Source organism: Anas acuta, chromosome 6 (assembly GCF_963932015.1).
Source record: "Anas acuta chromosome 6, bAnaAcu1.1, whole genome shotgun sequence".
NCBI classification, from domain to species: Eukaryota; Metazoa; Chordata; class Aves; order Anseriformes; family Anatidae; genus Anas; species Anas acuta.
The window spans coordinates 11,350,250-11,369,411 of record NC_088984.1 but is presented as its reverse complement, the minus strand read 5'-3'; the positions used below and the strand labels follow the sequence as shown (position 1 = coordinate 11,369,411).

Genomic DNA, 19,162 nt, shown 5'->3' with positions numbered 1-19,162 from the left:
TTTTGAGTTGTTATCTACAGTCCAATCTGTACTAGCCAGTTCTCTAGCTAGCTATATAACAGACTTTTGTTCTTTGTGGACCAGAAGTGTTTGCACTTGACCCTGTGGTTTAATTATCTTTAATGTGGTTTGACACCTACAGTAAGGACACTTACAGGAAGAGCAGAGGTCCACTTCTGCAGGGCACTGGTATTTTCAGTTGGATCAGGTCTCTGCAGAAGCCCAGCTCTGACTTACGGCATGAAGAAAGTATTTGCTCCTTAAATGCACTAGGAATCATCAGGTTTTAAACAATCTTCGGGATCTGGATAAGTATTTCAGGATCAGGAATATGAGGCATACCTCTACTTGAGTAGTAGCACATCCCTTGCAGACTATGTAATGCGAGTGCTCAGGATAAAAAGACCTTCAGGTCTTTTTCATCATAGGATGAGCTGCTCTGTTAATCATACTAAAAACCACAAATAAGTTTTTGCACACGTAGCCCTGTTTATTTTACTAAGTGATTGAACACTCAAAAAAAATTTAAGTTCATTCAGCAACGTGAGAATTAACACTCTAGAATTTATTTTGGAAAAAAAAAAAAAGGAATTAATAGTATTCCTAGTGTGTTGTTGTTAAAACACTATCTATGAATTTTTCATTTATGTTGAGAGAGTACTACTTCATGAAAGGGTTAAAAATTCAGTAAAGAAAGAACACCACTAATCCAAATATTAAGCTTCCCCTGTAACATGCTTTGATCTCTGAAATCCATCTGAAGGGATCACTTTATGGAAGTTAAGAACTTTTTTTTTTTTTGACCTTAAGTGAACTCGATTCAAATACACATTATGGCTCCTGAGTCTTGAAGCCATTACCTGTATGTGTGATGTGATGCACATTACAAGCTTGGGAAATAATGTAATGAACCTATTTTGAATATAATCTTCACTGCATTTCCTCATGATAACACTGACAATTTTCTTTTAATCATATAGCAGTAAGAAAGGCCTTAATTCTTTTACTTTTTATACGTAGGTAAGCATTATGAGCTACAGAAAACCATGCTAAAGTTACCGGAGTAATAAAAATACCGAGGAAGCTGTGGTTACAGGATGGAAGCAGAGGCAAACACTAAATCACGAACCATATTCTTCTATTTTTTTTTCTTCAATCTAATATAGTTATGTTCCTAAAAGTAACTTTATCAAAGGATTTTTATTTACTTACTTATCTATTTATCAAGAAACCTGCAACTCCCTTGCATTTCTGATTCTCTGAGCACTCCCTTTGTTAACAGGGGTTAACATTTCCTATGACTGAAAAACGTTTCCTATGACTGAATTCTGAGAGTTTAAATTAATTACTAAAATAATCCTTTGGGTATCTATCCACTCGTTCCCTAAATTGTGTTATTCACTTTGGAGTACTGTGAAAAGAGCCTGCTTTGTCTCCAAAGCTCAGCACCTCAGGAACTTTACCACATCCAAGTCTGAAGGGCTCAGTGTGAACTGGAGTGCCTGGTCTCAGTGCAGGGCTGGTGTAAGCAGGGCTGGGGGTGCCATCCAAGCTGAATTTTGTGGTGTGGGGTGAATAGGGCAGGAGGGTAGGTGTGGACTCACCGCCAGCACCACACGTCTGGGAGCACTGCGACCAGGCTGACCACGCTGAGAGCCAGCAGTCCACCACGCATCCCACCAGGCACTCGCTGCTCATCTCCGCGGGCTTCTCCAGGTGACGCTGTTGGCGCGCAACAAAACGCACACGTTAAGCCTTAAGGAGTCACAGGACGACATTGTGCTGCGTTGGGCATAAAATTAAGAAAATTAAATTAATCTTTGCCCATTTCCCCGTGGCATGTGGCCTTGCTCTTCACCTGCTGGCAGTGCCGCGCACTGACCGTCCGCCCATCGCTGCGCACGCAGCTCAGGAGCCGCTTCCTTACTCCTTGCCCGCACGTTGCGTTCTCGCTGAGCTGGCACGTGCTCCAGTCTGTGGGCACAAGACAAAGGACTCAGCATGGCAGGGCACTGCTACAACTCACTTTTTACCTCTCTGAACTCAGCATGTGAGTCGTCTTTTCCCAGTCCTTGGCTTCACTGCGTTAGCTCGTATCAAATCCAAGAAGAAAACCCACAAAAGAAAGTTGCTCTTAAATAAGAGCAGGTCTCCGATGAGAACTTTGTTGCTTCGTGCTTAGATATCCTTCAACAAAACTGGTACATCAGAGGGCACGGAACACTGTTAAATGCTGATAAAGTGTGTCAATGAAACCCAGCTGGTGCATTTACAGAGCTGTATTGTCTGAAGCAAAAATTCACTTTGATAGCTGTGGAAGTTTCTGACAAGCAACTATAATTTCACCTATTTCTTGTCTCAGAGCAAAATATTTCCATTATTTGAATGAGTTCTAATACTCATGAACTAAAAACAGCATTATTAGTAGAAGAAAATTCTGGCCAGAATACAAGTAAGCTAAAACAAGCCATAAAGTACCGTTTAAAATAAGCAGAAACCAACACAAGCAACTACAATTTCCATACACCAATAACAAATCGGGAGCATACAAGAGAAAAACCTATTACTTTGTGTTTTCCTCCTTTGATAAACATGAACACACAACTGATCTTCATTTCTGAAATATGATCATAAAAAATATCACCATCATCATCATCATGCTGTCTGTACTTCTAGGGATTTCTTTCAAACAGGCTTGGTTTATACTCAGATATTGCATTTTCTCTATCTCTGTTCTCCCTTCCCATCAGCCTGAAAATTCACCTCAGATCTCCTTTTAGGGTTTTTCTCAATTATCTGAGCTAGTTAAAACGGAAGAACTTCTTCTTTCTCTTTGCTAGTTCATGTGTGACAGATTTAACTACTTCCAACTAAGGTCCTAAACAATGTATTTTGTTCTCAGTGTCCTGTGCCCACCCATACAACCTCTTTTGCCTTCAGATCAGACTGGTTTTGGTATTATTGCCTTCACTGGAATTACACGGATGTTACATCCTCTTCACCCAGCAAAAACAAGACATCCCATTTACTAGTTTTATTTCCAGCATGCCTGAAGTGTTAACTCAACTACTAAAATAATGCGTTTACCCATTGACCTGTAAAAATGTACATATGTAATTAACGTTAGTGAAATTCATGATGTTAACAAGTAATTCTTGTAATGCCAAGGCTTTAACCAACACAACAAGCAAACATAACTAAAAACACAACTGGAGAAAGTCTTTAAGGAGCTGGGTTTTTTATGCAAAGACACTTAGAAAAGCAGAACATCAGCTTAATGTGCCTTGTAATTGGTGTCCCTTCCTGCAGAGAAGAAATTGGAAAATTATACCTACCTGTTAGATTGTATTGATATTGGAAGCAATTTTGGTTAAGAATACAAGGCTTCACTTGTGAATCTTCAGGGCAGGGCTTGGTATTGACAGAAGACCTCAGCACTTGTCGAGTTCGGGTTTGCACAACATTTGGATCACACACCTGTAGACAAAAGGGATGGACAGTGCAAGAGACCCTGGTAAATCACACAGACACTGACTGCTGGGGCCGCCACATGCAATCCCATGGCTACACTGAGTACAAGATAACCATGCTGACAGCAAGATGGGGTGACTTTTCAAAGCCTCCGATACCATATGCCAATGTCAGGCTGCCTATAATCCAGGATTTGCGTGCTCACATTTTAACATGAGTATGAGCCAACGAAGGCCTGTTTTCAGTTGTTCTGGTGCATCACGAACCCTGCAAATGTTTGTTTTTACCAGCCCTCCAACCTTATTTTTGCTTTCCATTTTGGTTGCAGACTTAGCATGGCGACCGATTGCTTCCAGCCTCACAAGAAATATCCCCTTCACACAGAGGATATCCCCTTCATGCAGAGGACAGCACCCAGTCATCCACAAATCCCCTCCTCCAGGCTCCTGCTTGCCCCCCACACCACGAGAGACCTCTTTGAAGGCACATGGAGGCACCACCCAGCTCTGCCTTTGCATTTTAAAAGTTTTTCCCTTAGTTTACTTAATCTGGAGATGTAACATAAGCATTGGCTGGGACACGGGGAGCACCGTGTCCCCAGCCTGGCTGTCACGTCCCTGTCTCATGCTGACGAGAGCAGCTTGCCTCGGGAGGATGGAGTCACAGCGCTGCAGATTAAATGCCTGTGGCACTGAGCAAGGCTAATTGGTGGAGAGGAGCACTACAGACAGCTGTTTTGTCTCATTAAATGAACTCATAAAAAAGTATAAATAGGCTTGCTCTGAAGCCAGGGTGATTATGAGAAAACGTAATAGCCATTTGGGCTTGTAAGGCTGAGAGGGAAAACCAGCCCCAAGGATGTGGGCTCTGGCCCACCGAGACTTGGCAGAGCTTTCCTACAGTCCCCCAAAGCGGTCATGGGCAATTGAGAGTGGTCCCAGCGAACCTAATGGCAATGAATCCCTATTAAATAATTCCCTATTATCCAGAGCCATTTACTGAACAAGATGACCTATTTAATTCCTAACAGTCTCTCATTAGGACTGAAGATTGCTCAGGAACAGCAAAGTAAACCAAGAAAACAATGCATGTAGAAATATGTTTTCATAAGTGCTTGGGAATTTTAAACATGATTTTTCTAGAGAGTATTTTAAATACAAAAAACAGCTAACAGTTTAAAGCCACAGGCTTATTATTATGCTACTAATTGCTGGCAAACACAGAACCCTGCATGGGTGAAAGTATGGATAATTTTCGTATTGTGAATATTAAAGAGAAATGTCATGGCATTGCAGCATAAATCTAGATCTCATACTGCTGTAAACTGGATTAGTTGCACAGATGACAGCATAACTAAACAGAATAAATACCAGGATAAATAGGGAAAAGGTGTGGTCCAGTCTGAAAACTGAATTGTCAGGGCCTATTTTCCTTATGTGTTTACTACATGAAGGAAATTTTATTATGTCCTCCTTGCTGACAAACACCTTGTCAGATCATTTTAAACGGTAATCTTATTTGAATACCCATGCTCATCTAAAATAACTAATTGTTCACAATTATCCAAAAATTAAACCTGTGCTAAGTGTTTACCAATTGTTTACTGCCTTTTCCACAACTAATCAGATTGCTCATCCTCACAATGAAGACTAATAACTTAAATGATTTGCCAATTGAAAAAAAAAAAATCAAAGAAGGTATCTCAGTAGCTACTCCTAATTAATGTTTTTCTGCAGTATGTTACCAAAGGGAAAAAAAAAATCAATGAACATTGTGAAAGAAGTTAAATTTGTGCCAGTTCCAAAATACCTGCCTTTGCTTCCTTTCAAAATAAGAACCTGTAGACAGAAATTATGCATAATTTATAGATAAATAACTGCCTTTAATAAAAAAGTATTTTCCCCCTGTCTAGGCTGCATCCTGTTCTGTGTGGTTACAGGGCACTGATGCAGCACTGCACTGCGTGGTGCAAACAGTCACACAGCCACCGAGATGTACTGGTTAGCCAGACAATTTTCCCTCTCAGATGTCCTTTGACAGTGAAGCAGCCCTGACTCCAACAGGTCGAAGTATATCTTGTGTTTGCCAGGATCCAAACAAACACGGAGTTTACTGCAGCTCTGAAGCTGGCATTCTCACCGCGCTGATGAGCCACCTTGTTCAGAAGCCAGGGCTGATACGATAAGCTACCCACTTTTACCTGTTTTGAATAATAAAGAATCTCTGTAGGAAAAGTGTTCATTTAATCAAGCTGAGGACATGGGAAACATGCAAAAACTCAAAGTCTGCAAACTGTAACTAATATCCTGTAATATTATTTGTTGAATTTGCCTTTACGTCAATTGAGAAGTCAATTTAGTTTTATAATTGATTTTCTGGCCTTACTCTTTCAAGTTAACTATGTAAAAAATTGAACCAAATATTTATGGAACTGAATAAGCAGCAGGAGGGAGGGACTTGCAAAGGAAAAGATGAAAGCTGGAATTTTCAAAGGAGCAAGAGGGAGCTGAGTATCCAGCCACCATGGAATCCCAATGGGCTTGGGTGCACAAGTCCTGCAGGACCCCACAAAAATCCCAGGCTGGAAAAATTAAATATTTACTGCATGGCAAAGAATAAGGGAGGAGATGCGAAATAGTTACGTGTTGTGAACAGTGAAAATTGAAGAAGAGAGATTATTTCCAGTGAGTATTAACAAGAAATAAAGAAGAGAAGCGTGTCAGCTGCATAGCAGGAAGAAGATATGTCACCACTGCCATCACTAGCAGCAGCATGCATCTAGTCCTGAATTTGGATCTTAAAAAATAAAAGACAAAAAGATAAAAGAGAAAAAACAATCACCACTGACTGCACATTACATTTTTAGGAGGTAGGACAGGAACAATATTGCCAGTAATATTATAGAAAAGGCAGCAAAACAGAGTAAAGTGATTTGAGTAATTTAAGTAAACAATTATCACAGAATTAATTAAGATCTGGGCAAGACTACAGAAAGGGTTGATTCTGAGTATTCTTACAAATGAAGAAAATGACAGACAACTCGACTCTTCAACAATACTCTTCCATATGAAATAGTAAAGGTGCCCTTTCAGTGATGAGTGTTGTTCCTCAGGAGTTGGTTTTGGGACTGGCACTGTTTTACATCTTTGTTGGTGACACGGATAGTGAAATTGAGTGCACTCTCGGCAGGTTTGCTGATGACACCGAGCTGTGTGGTGCAGTTGACACAGTGGAGGGAAGGGATGGCATCCAGAGGGACCTGGGCAGGCAGAGAGCTGGGCCTGTGCAACCTCATGAGGTTCAACAAGGCCAGGTGCGAGGTCCTGCATCTGGGCTGGGGCAATCCTAAGCACAAATACAGGCTGGGCAGAGAATGGAATGAGAGCAGCCCTGAGGAGAAGGGCCTGGGGTGGTGGTTGGTGGAAAGCTTGACATGAACAGGAAGTGTTCAAGGCCAGGCTGGATGGGGCTTTGGGCAACCTGGTCTGGTGGGAGGTGTCCCTGCCCATGGCAGGGGGTTGGAACGCGGTGGTCTTTAAGGTCCACTCCAACCCAAACCATTCTGTGATTCAGATGTATACTTCAAGACTGGATCTGCTCTACCCCACTAGGAATGAATGCTCCTTATCACAAGCATATATAAATTTACATATTTTGTTAATAAATAAAAAACACTGTGATTCAGCAATCCTTTACTGAGTATCTTCATTTCCGACTCCTCTCTTTCAATTAAGTAAATGCTATACTTTCACAGACATTATTTTACTTCCTGCTGTTCCACTAATAAATACTACTTTCACTGATCATAGATTAAGCTTTTTATCATTATTTTTACATTAAGTCGGCCATTCCTTCTTGTAAGCAAATAGTTTGTGCTCAGCATCAAACAATACTGCTTCTATAGCAGAAACACAAGAAAAGAGGAAAAGGTGCAGCCACCACCACTGTTCAGAGACAGGCAAGTACACACAATAGAAGCATAAAATAGTGGGAATTTAATTTTGACTTGTATTTCTGAGATCATCTCCTTACAGTCACGCTATTTATTTTTATGCCTGTGGTTATAAATCCTGTAACTAGGTTCCACAGTTGGAGAATTTAGCATGTAACAATGGGCTTAAATTGGGCATCATAGGAAATCTTCTTGCCCAGACACTGAAAGTCAAGGTGACAGACTTAGATTGAAATGATTTATTAAGATAGATTTAGACGGCGTCCAAGCCAGGAGATAGTTGAACTGAGCTCAGTGCAGAAGCCCAGGCAGCTGCTGAAGCTCTCCGTATCACGTATTTGCAGAGGTTGATGATTTGTGCTGGGGTCTGGATAGAGCAACCCTTGCACGCAGCTCAGGTACAGTAAACAGGAAAAGAAGGTGGGTTCAGATTCTGCCTCTAGCTTGAGTGTAAAAGGCTACATCTTGGCTCTGGAGGCACCTCCAGCAAACTGCAAGGAGGTGTCTCCAGAACAAACATATGCCTGATCTTCCCAGGAAACCAAGGCTCTGCTCTGCCAGGGGTTGGTACTACCAGAAAGACAGCTCAGTCTTGCTTCTGCCTGGGGATTAGGAGAGTTTGATATCTGCATGGCAGAAGGAAAACCTTTGTCTAATTTCTGCCTCTATTCAGCATAACTGAAACCTACTTCCTACACTGCCCAGGCTATACATAGATTATAGATTTCTGAATCAAACAAGGAGGATGAATACGGGTGCTAACTGGCCATAAATATGAGAGAAAACAAGAAAATGACATAGCTGTGACTCATGGAAGTAGAAGGTCAGAGACCTGGACAATTTTAAGGTCAGGCACCAACCAAATCTGGGACTTAAACTTCACAGACTATGTTGTTTGTTGGATTTAGTCTAGATTCTTCCTTCACTATAAGCAATGGAGTGTGTGATTCAGGACAGTACTTCCTTTGATATCAGTGGTATGAATAAAATTAATTTCTGGATGGAAGTAATAACAGGCACATAACTCAGGCCACTCATTAATATCCTGCAGCATAAGGACATCATACACAAAGTTTCTCTACACGTATGAAAAGACTGTCCCAGACATTTGTGGCGTTCTTTTCTATGAAGTGTGAAAAAGTTGAGTTAAAGCCAAGGATCTGTAGACCAGATTATATAAACGACAACAGAAACAAAGTATTCTGAGGCAACAGGAGGTACATACCACATTAAGGGAGGAATGAATTGGCATCTCTGCTAAAGGACCACTCACTTCAGAAATTATAAAAGCCATCTTCTTCACTCTGTGGAGGAACTGGCACAATAACTACTGCATTTTTAATATTTCTTTTAGCAAGACACATTTTTCTACCATGACCAGTTGCCACTATTCTAAGCTAATATTAAAAGTGAGGGATATAAACACACACAAAGAACATTCCCAGACTTTGGCCCAGGCAATAATAGAACAGACAAAGCACATAAAGTTTATTCCAGAAGAGAAGGACATTAAAAAGAATAAAACTGTAAAGTTATGAATGTTAAGTTCTAAGTAAGGGTTGTTAACATATTACATATCAATATATACTATCAGACCTTCTTTGTGATAGATTTAAAAAGCTGTCCATTGATCCAGGCTTTCACATGCATCATAGTTGTATAGCACAAAGGTTGTAACCCAGTAGAAAGCCCTTTAAGCTGTTTAATTTATTGAACAGCTTGTATAATGCATACTGCACTATAAATAGCTGGCCACATTATATTTAACAGGCTATTCATAATGAAACATGTAACCTCAAACTAAGGTAAATGCGTTGGCAGCAACACGGTTTGACTATTTTTAACATTGCAGTGAACCATTATATTGTTCATGCAGATGTGGATATTTCAGAACAATTTAACAAGCCATTTACAATAACATGAGCAGTCTTTTGAAATTAAAATGCATCTGCGTAGCTTTTTTTTTTGAGATGCATCTAAGTTCTAAATCCCTATATAACTATAGTTTCTTTAATTATTGTTAAAGATGAATAAAATAAAACAATGAACTAAGAAAAAAACACATCAGTTGATAACTTTTTTATAAGGTCATCCAAAAAAATTAAGTCACAACTAGGCATAAGGAGCAGCATACGTTCTTCCAGGAAAGCCTTGGACTGGCATAATTCTTATTCTTCACCTGAATGAATTATTCCTTGGTCTAGAAATTCAACTCTATGCAAGGTTCATTCTTCAGTCCAACCTGCATGCTACAGGTCCTCTGCTAAATTTACAGCTGATACCTCCTGAGTGATTCTGTAGACGTCAGTAATGCTTGCAATAAGCCACAGAGTTTACAAATGAGTCGTAAATCTATTTTACAGTTGGCTCAGAGGGAAAGCATTTCCAAAGCATTATGACTCAGATGCACACCTAAGACCAAAGTCACTACACCTGTGAGTCAGCTGTACTGCCTGGTACCACTTTTAGTATGAGCAGTTATCTGAATACTACACACACACACACCATAGATTCAAGAGAATAATAAATCAGTTGCTACAAGTCCTGAGCACTGTACATAGCTATTGATCCATGAGGAAAATGCTCACTGAAATAGAGACAGCTGTTCTCACTTGCTTGACATGTAACCTCCTATAATTAACTAATTTCAGACCTCTTAGAATTAGCTGCTAGAAATGCCAACAGCTGAGGCAAACAAGAAGGCCACTCTGATCTGATAGTGGGGCTGTGACTGCTATCCACGTAGTAGCAAACAGCTAACAAAAAAAAAATAAAAATGAGGAGGTAATTATTTCAGGGACTTGTAGCACAACTCGCATATTAACTCATTTTAAGAATGCTTTGATGAATTCAATTGAAGTCAATTAATTACATTTCCAAGTCAGATGAATACAAAGTCAAGACACTGCAGGTAGTGCATGTTATTCGATCGCTGAATATTTAACAGAGATGATAGGATTTCAGTTTCCAGATTGTTTAGCTGGGTCTTTGAGCAATCAAGTGATGATGTCTGGCTGAACACGCTATTGTAGCTGGAACGAATACGAAATCTCTGAAGCAAAATGCAAGTCAATCCAATTTGCTCATGATTTTTTTTCTAACTAACTAGCAAGCTTCAAACTGCTATTTTAAATGCCTTTAAAGCTTGGTATTTAAGTTACATGAATGTTACTTAGCGACAAAGAAGAAAACTTTATGAACCAAAAAATAGTCTTCAATCAGAGAGAAAATCATTCTGAATTTAATTCTTACAATAGAGAATACAAGAGTAATAGGAAAGCTTTAAATCAGTAATTATGAGTTTCTTGAATCCAGTAAAGAGACAGAACCTCAAATGTAACCTCAAGGTATTACATTTCAGACAGCTGCATTTCTGGGTCACAGCAAAGTGCTGTTGGAGGAGATATTAAAATTTATCTTTGTGTAGCAGTGTAAAACAGCAGTATAATCAAGTTGCAAAAATTGCAATTCAATTGGAAAATACACATAAAAGAATTTTGTTAGTATCTTAAAGTACAAAAGAAGGCCCCACTAACACCAATATTCAAAGCAAAAGGAGCCAAAAATGTAAAAGAAATACAATAGATGTTGCATGTTTTTGTAGAAGTATTGAAGCAAATACTTCCTATTGACAAAGCAGTCGACACCTTTATGACTCATTGATTTCAACATGATTCAAGATCATTTACTATCCTAAAAGTGGAAAATCCACATGGGAAGAGTATTGCTACAAGATAAAACACTAGTAATAAAGTAATACCCTAGGAAGTATCCAGAGTACAATGACATATTGACAAAAAGGGTAAACTGGCTAATCTAAAAGGCCTTTTTATATTCAGTTGATAAGACTTAGTTATTCTGCTATCAGGATGAATTTATTATCAACACTATAAAATTGGAGCAAAGCACCGAAGTGACTGGAAAAGAATTCTCCCATGGCCAAAATCTTAGGTAAATATCTTGAATCAAAGAGATACTCAGTCAAAGATGATGCTGAAATTGGAGTTGCTCATTTTTTACAAACTAGAATTTGTCAAGTTTCATAAATCCTCTTTATCTCCAGTAAGCCAAACATGGCCAGAGATACAGGAGGATTTCCCAGGATGCTCTTTGGCAGCTGCCTCACAAGAGTGCTACGACTAAAGGAATGCCAACTATTTTGATATGAAATGTAAATGTGCTTGAAAAAGAGCAAAAAGGATGTATGGTTTGTCCTTTTCATTTTGATATGATGTGATCCTGCAAAAGTTTCAGGTTACTTGGGGAAGAAAAAGGAGCCATACTTAGGAAATGTATTTTCAGTGAATATACAAAAAGTGCTTTATACGTCTTCTGAAGACAGGCGTTTGCTTCCAGCTTGGGATGAACCAGAATCCATGCAGGAGTTTATCAACTACAGAGCATTGTTCCCTCAAAAATTAAACAGGCAGCCCTAATGAGCTAGAGGTTCTATGTATGCCAATTTACTGATGTGTTTTTTGGGACTCCATGAGAAGAGATGATGCAGGTTGGAGGCAGAACAGGTCTGACCAAAAGACTTAACAAGAGATTCAGCTCCAGATGCAAAAAGCTCTTATATTTTTGTGTCAATATGTAGGGTCTCCAGGCAAGGTCCAGGTGCAAGCTCTCCGTTAAAGTCAGTGGAGCTATTCAACTGAGAACATGTAACTTTTCCTTAAAGATGAAACTAGAACCTCCACAGACTCCATTGCTTTTGTAACTCTAGTATTGATTGTGTCCACCTGTTCGTGGCCATTTTCCAAAACTGCCTTTCCCTGTGGCTACTCAGGAGGCTGAAGGATGCTTCAGTCATCTTGGTGCTGGCTATGCCTCACTCCTGGACACATTATACTCTGTCTCTACTCCAACACACTGGTATCGATGCACAGAATGAACATATACCACTGCCATGGTTTGGTCATTCTGCATACAGCAAAACCCTTGCTTGCCTTGGAGTTGTTAAGCATCTGCAGCCTGGGAGGGACTATGCTGTGTGGTTCTCTTTTAAAATCAAAGGAACACAAACAGCCTGTGTAGCTATAAAAGTGAGACAGCACTGCTGTAAACTCTTCAAAGGGAGGGTTTTATTTGTCCATAAAACTTCAAGCTGTTTATTGTTTCGTATCTGGACAGCACTATTTAAACACATGCTCCATCCACACACAGTCGTCTCAGTTTCACAACAAAGCACTGCAGAACAGCTTGTGAAAGCATATTGTTCAGTTAATTGCATTGGCATGCAGACACCCTCACATTTATGAATTAACATCCACCATGGCAAAAGGAGGTACAAGGAGACACAGGGACTGTGGCACTTGTCCCTGCAACTGCCAAGAGCTGTGATGCCTGATGGAGCGCAGCCCACAAGCTCTGGTCATCCCTTTTGTGCTTCTGTGGGCTGCAGAGACCTCACCATTGCTGAAAAGGAGTCTTCAGGAAAAAAAGCACCGTGTCTTAAGGATACTAGGATGTTTACAACAGTCCTTCATGACCAACTGACTGCCAATAAGGCATCTGAAAAATACCCACTGGCCTTGAGGATCTCTGCATTAGTTTACTGCATACTGAAATGAAGAAAATCTGTTTCTGGAAACAAGTTAATGACAAGGAAACAGCCCAACCGCAGTGGGACTTTGAAAGGTATCCAAGCATCCGTATTGGTTACAAGAGCATTGTACTTCATCAAAGCTATGCTGCTCAGGAGGAGGTAAATACAGGAAATGAAACACAAGATTTTATTTGACATATTCTTACTGACTATATTGATAGGCTACACAAAATATTATGGAAGGAAATTACCTGTGTCAGCAGTAGTATAAATCCCTGTCCAATAACCACTAAGACTTTTGATAATGGCCCTGTTAACATAGGGGCAATGAATATATGTTTGTCACTTAAATACATCAACCAAGTCTGTTACAAAAGCCCTTAGATTAAACCTGGCACCTACTCAACACTGATCAGAGAGAAACAATAGGTTTCCAACTACATGCCTTGAGGCCAGAGTGTTTTCACAAGACAGAATTTGCAGGTCCTTTCCATCTTGCACACTTAGAAAAACTGAGAACATTTGGCAGTTGCTTGAGTCCCTGCATAATTCACAAAGTTTCAAGTATTTGGTGACAGGACAAATTATTCAGTCATCTTGCTGCCATGCCCTTCTGTTGCTGTTGCCTCAAATTTTCCCTCAGGGTTTTAGGAGGAGGAGATGCTGGAGAGAAATACTGTCTTTTTGAGAAGAGAAAGCTGTCGTTCCCTCTGGCCCAAGACCTGTCCAGAGGAGTGCCGCCACTGTGGGAGATGTGCATCACCCCAACAGCACTTCCCTGAGACTATTTCCTGACACAGACAGCCCTTAAGTGCAACTGCAGTGCTGAACCCCTCACCTGCTGTACTGGTTTGGGTCCCTGTCTGCAGACCATGTTGAAGGATGGGTTGAACTGTCACAGTAATACCTCTGTGTGTTTTACTAACTGATTTTCTATCGCCCAGTCTCTGTAGAAATGCAAAAATCTCCAGATTGGCTGTAGGGTCCATTAGGCCTGACTTCCCTTGGAAAATCATTTACGTTGTTGTTAGAAAATTTTCTCACAGAGTGATTGAAGGACAGAGAAAGATGAGTGAGGAACATCGCCCATGGAACCACAGCCAGGTAAGCCTACCTGCGGACACGTGCTCCACTGTCCCCAGTCAGACACTGCACACTCACTGGGGCAGTACAAGCTGCACTTCTGAACTTCATCCGGGATTTCAGCCTGATTGCACAGTGTGTTGGGTACCGTCTCCCCTCTGTGGTCCTCAGCAGTACTTACACACCTACACAGAAAACAGAAATTTTCATGAGAGGATCATCAGCTTATTACAGTGATGGATATCAGCAGGTCAGAGTGACTCCAGTAGGACACTGGATGTAACACAAAGCTATGTGAAATATGGCTGGTCAAAACGTGGCATTAATGGCATTAACGATGCCAACTGAAACAGCTACAGACATGACAGGCTTTTGTTACTCACAGATTTCAATAAATACTTTGAGTAAACATTTCCAGCCTCATACAGGGGCTTTTAACTTTGATTATATGACAGATGAATGAAGAGAAAATGACAATCAGCAAGAACAAACCTGTGTGTTCCCACTAGTAACATCCTCATTACTCCCCCATGCCTAGGGAATGAACACTTCCTGATAATGAACACCACTTCAGCGAATGCAGTGCCATTACTTGGGGAAAACATTAGCAAAGCAGAATATGGAGGCTTTGCAGCTCAGGGGGTTGTTATATCTCTATGGCACCTAGGTTAAAGAATCCTAATTTAAACATCAGGCCTTCTTCCTGAAAGAAGTCTCAATCACAACACCAGGCTGCACATCAGAGATGCTCTTCCTGTAAACCATCACACAGAAACACGTTTCTTTTCATTTGAAATCCTTTGGACTCCACAGCGTATTCACTTAGCCAGTTATTTCAGCTTTATGCGAGAATGTTGGAGCTCTTTTTAATTTACAGTCGTGCTTTTGTCTTCACGCACCTGACTTTCCTCGTTTGTATTCCTTCTCCACAGTGGAGGGAATTTTGTTCACTGTTGATTTTGCATGGAGACCACGGTTCGACTACCCAGGAATACTGATTGCACTCAGTGTAGCATGGGACTGCCTCGTACACCTGCCAGGAAAAAGAATCAAAACTATTCATTTGAACTATCTGGGTTAGCATCTCTGCAGAAACACGTCAGCCAAAACCACAAAAGAGTACGCTGAAAAACATCCTGGCTTATGCTCCTTATGCCACAAGTGTTGTCATATCTTTAAGTTCGTTTATTCATTATTGACTTGCCAAGGGTTTTCTAAGTACATAATAAACAGTAGTATGCATGCAGCATCTTAGAACACAGGATAAATAACAGTTATTCTCTAAAGCCAGAGCAGGAATTCCATTACAATTTCATTTGCTCAGACTGCTCTTGCTATAATCTATCATGTCATTCACCAGGACCATATGCGCTGCATCTTTTCATGTTTCAGAAGGTACAAGTTTAAAATCAGCACTCATTTACCTCTGCTTCTAGCATATCCTGGGAAGTCATTTACTGTAAAAGAACGAAATTTCATGCCTCCTACAAATCTCATCTTCATACACAAACACCATAAATGCTTTTTTCCCTGCAAGTGACTTATCTCTAACGTATCTCCCAATCAAACATGACTGTGCATTCACCTGAACTATGGTATCTATGGAGAAAGAAAAATACAGCCAAATACAGAGAAGGAAAAAAAAAAAAGGCAAAAGATTGATAAACATTTCTAAAAGATGTCAGACATTCAAGCTGTTAGAAGCAGCACACTGAGAAATAGCACTTTAGCAGATTTTTAGGTTTAAACAAATGAGCATGTCAACAGCTCTGCTATGGCAACGAATAAAAGTTATTTATTTTGAATCCAGTTTGTCCACAGAAGCTGATTTGAAGACACAACGTTCTCTATTGCTTTGTCCGAACACACTGTGTGTTGCCCTGAAAAAATACAGCACACCGAAGATTTCTTCTTCCACATGCTGAAATTCCCTTGGCCTTGCTGCTGTGAGCAGTTCAGGTCTCACTGTTAAAATAACTGTAGATCAATCCACCCCACCCCTCAAACAAAGAAATTCAGCCACAGGTGAAATTTATAGCTTCATTTTAAAATAGCAGATTATGACTATTCATGTTGTGGTCATAGTAATAAAGAAACCTTGCAATATTTTAGACGTAAAGGATAAGGAGATTTAGAAACCAGCTTGAAAGTACAACTAGTGCCCCATCAGCACATTAATTTCTTATCAAATGAAAAAAAAGGATACTTCACTAAAGAGTACCCCTCAGGAATGGAAAACATCAGAAACTAATATGAACTGTGGGTCTGTCTTTGGAGGTCTATAAAGCAAGAAAAGCTGAAAAGTGATGAACAAAAAAAAAAAAAAAAAGGAAAAACTGAAAAGAGAAGGACCTAGCAGTCAGGGCTGACGGGAGGCAAGAAGAGGTGAGCAAGAGCATTGCGTGCTTTCGGTAGACAGGAGAGGGAGTGGAGCGCAGGGCGCCAGGGCAGCAGCGCTGCTCGGCGAGAGGCACGGGCTGCCAGGGTGCAGCCAGCCCAGAGGGCAGCGGGGCAGCTGTGACCAGGGGCTACCAGGCCACGGGGGCTTTTACATGTCAAGCTTTTGCTGGGCCTGCACAAAAGGCTGTGAAAGACTACAGTGCACAACATTCAGTCCAGGTTGATAATTTCCTAATGCCAAAGCAATGGTACCTGGCCTAACTATACAATATACAGGTATATATATATTCACATATGATATGAAGCATATATTGAAGCTGAGTTTCAAGAGGCACCCCAAGTGCCACTAACTCGCTGTGCAGCCCTGGGACCTGTGCTCCCAGCCAAGCCCACAGGCACTGGGAACACAGCCGCACACATTGAAGGCTCACTCCCCAGCAACACACATCAGCTGGATGTAGAGACAGCACCCGTCTTATCAGCACCCCTGCTCTACCGGGAGGGGGAAACAACTGCCTGCACTGTCTGACAAAACCCACTGCCTTCTACAGATGTCAGTGGGAGATGTGCAGAGTGTGACCAGAGCCCTTGTTGCAAGGGAAGGCAAAGTGCTGGATGTGCCAAGAGCTGGATGCAGGCACAGGGCACCCACAGCCCTGGGGAGGAATGTCTGCCTGGGCAGTGCCACAGGGGTAAAGCCTCAGCTGCTACCAGTGTGCTATCACACAGTAATTACTGTGAGAGTGAAAGGAGCTCAGGCTGAAGGCAGTTGGGTTGGGGCAGCCCACACTGCTCGGCCTGGGATTTCCCCCTCAGCAGCAGACACCTCTGCCTCCATCTCAGTGAACTCTCATCATTCGGCATTAAAATCTGTCAAACACGTAGAGCCCTCCAAAGCCACGTAGGCCCACCTGCAGACAGCAGTAGAGCACTAACACCAGGACTTTACCACTACTGCAGCTTGGTGCTCAAAGTCTGTGGTATTTCCCATGCGCGTTATGTTTCTGCATAAAAAAAACCAGCAGGGTTTGGGCAGGGATGGGATGCCACGCAAGGCCCCATGCACCGTTAGAGAAATACAACTGATGTGATACCTCAAACGCTCTCTTCTGAAAGCAGGCGGGGTTGCGATAATAAAGCTGTTAAGAGGGCATTTGTACTCTGCTGCCTAGGCACGTCAAGCCTGCATGACTGCATGTGAAACCTCATCAGCCTCTGTCCTGTGACACACGTGTTGCTCTGTACGTGCAGAGCAGGACACAAACACACCACTTTGGTGGTACCCCAACAGCCAACTCCAGCACTGCAGCTCCTGCTCCATGTGCTCACCCCAGGAAGCTCCACAGCGTGGCAGCCTCTTGCTGCCCCGCTCTGTACAACCAAAAGACACAAAACACAGAGACAACAACAGTTCCTGGGGAAATAATCCACTTACAGCTCACCCTTTCCAAACCTAGGCAAACTTACCGCAACAACGTATTTACAGTGCATTCAGGGTGAGCCATCCAACCAAGGAATGCACTACCACATTTTAATTTATTAATTTACTTACAGGTCAGGAATAATGCTGACCTTCCAGATGACAAAAAGAAGCAAATGCCCAGCTGATGTGATTCATTAGAAAAAAATCATAGCTATACTTCAGGTAGCTTTTCTGATGAGCACCTGCAGCTTAAACTAGAACAAGGTTCAACACTTCTAAAAATCACAGTGACTCCATATTTCAGTGAACATCAAGATTTATTGTCCCTCAAGGTAAATATTGACTCTGGTTCTCCCTCAGTCAATATTTTAGCTTTCAAGACAGTAAATCTTGGTGTTCGCCTCAACTTAAGTCAATATCTGCTTATTATATTAGAACAACCGAACTGATCACTGTAGCAGTTGCCTGAGACCCCCGAGGACAACCTCTGTGCTATTCATTTCTAATAAAAATGTTCTAAATTCATTGCTAACATAAGTCCATTTCACAGCACTGCCCTTATACCAAGGTTACATTAGACTTAATACACTGAATCAGCCTGAACCAAAGAAATAACAACCTACTTTTGAGCTATGGAGACCAACGTGAATAACACTAAAGCCACGTATGTGCTAAAAATTCTCATGTAGAAAAAGAGCTGACTTTCCCTTTTTCACAATGACACTTATAGGTAAAAAAATAAAAAAATAAAAAATAAATCAAGCATAGATATTAAAAACACTCCTAGTGAGACTTGCCAGCAATTTTACCCACTTCTAATACTTTTTGCACACCCACTTGTATATTTCCCACATATTCAGACTTCAAGAGGCAGCAGCAGTGGGATAGCACCATGTGCAAATGGCTTCCTCCTCCACTTACGGCCACGACTTCCCAAAATCTGGACTGCAGCCAGCACTTCTCCTGCAAGAAGCCTGACACAAATGGACCCGGAGCACAGTGGGAAATAAAGCTTCAGATATGTCCATCCATTGCAATTACCTGCACATCTGACTTCTATGTTGCCTCCATCGACTTCATCCAAATCTCTTTTTTGGTGGATAGCTGCTATTCTACCCATACGTTAATTGCATATATATATATATATATATATTTTTTTTTTTTGGTAATGCTGTAATATTGCCTTCATGTTCCATTTAATCCAAACCAGATATTTTCTATTAATACACTTATTTTACTTGATTCTTTAAAACTGAATTCAAAATGGAGTATGTACTTTGTTAAT

General features: G+C 41.0%; 1 protein-coding gene across 6 annotated transcripts in view; it reads right to left on the bottom strand.

The window, feature by feature from the left end:
• Positions 1-19,162, bottom strand: part of THSD7B (thrombospondin type 1 domain containing 7B) — a 321,145-nt gene that overhangs the window by 18,428 nt on the left and 283,555 nt on the right. For all 6 annotated transcript variants that reach the window (XM_068687381.1, XM_068687382.1, XM_068687384.1 and 3 more), the window contains exons 17-21: positions 14,954-15,087; positions 14,086-14,239; positions 3,336-3,477; positions 1,859-1,974; positions 1,605-1,722 (exon numbers count right to left, since the gene is read on the bottom strand). In XM_068687381.1, coding sequence (XP_068543482.1) covers positions 1,605-1,722; positions 1,859-1,974; positions 3,336-3,477; positions 14,086-14,239; positions 14,954-15,087 — 664 coding nt within the window. The remainder of the gene's footprint in view (positions 1-1,604; positions 1,723-1,858; positions 1,975-3,335; positions 3,478-14,085; positions 14,240-14,953; positions 15,088-19,162) is intronic.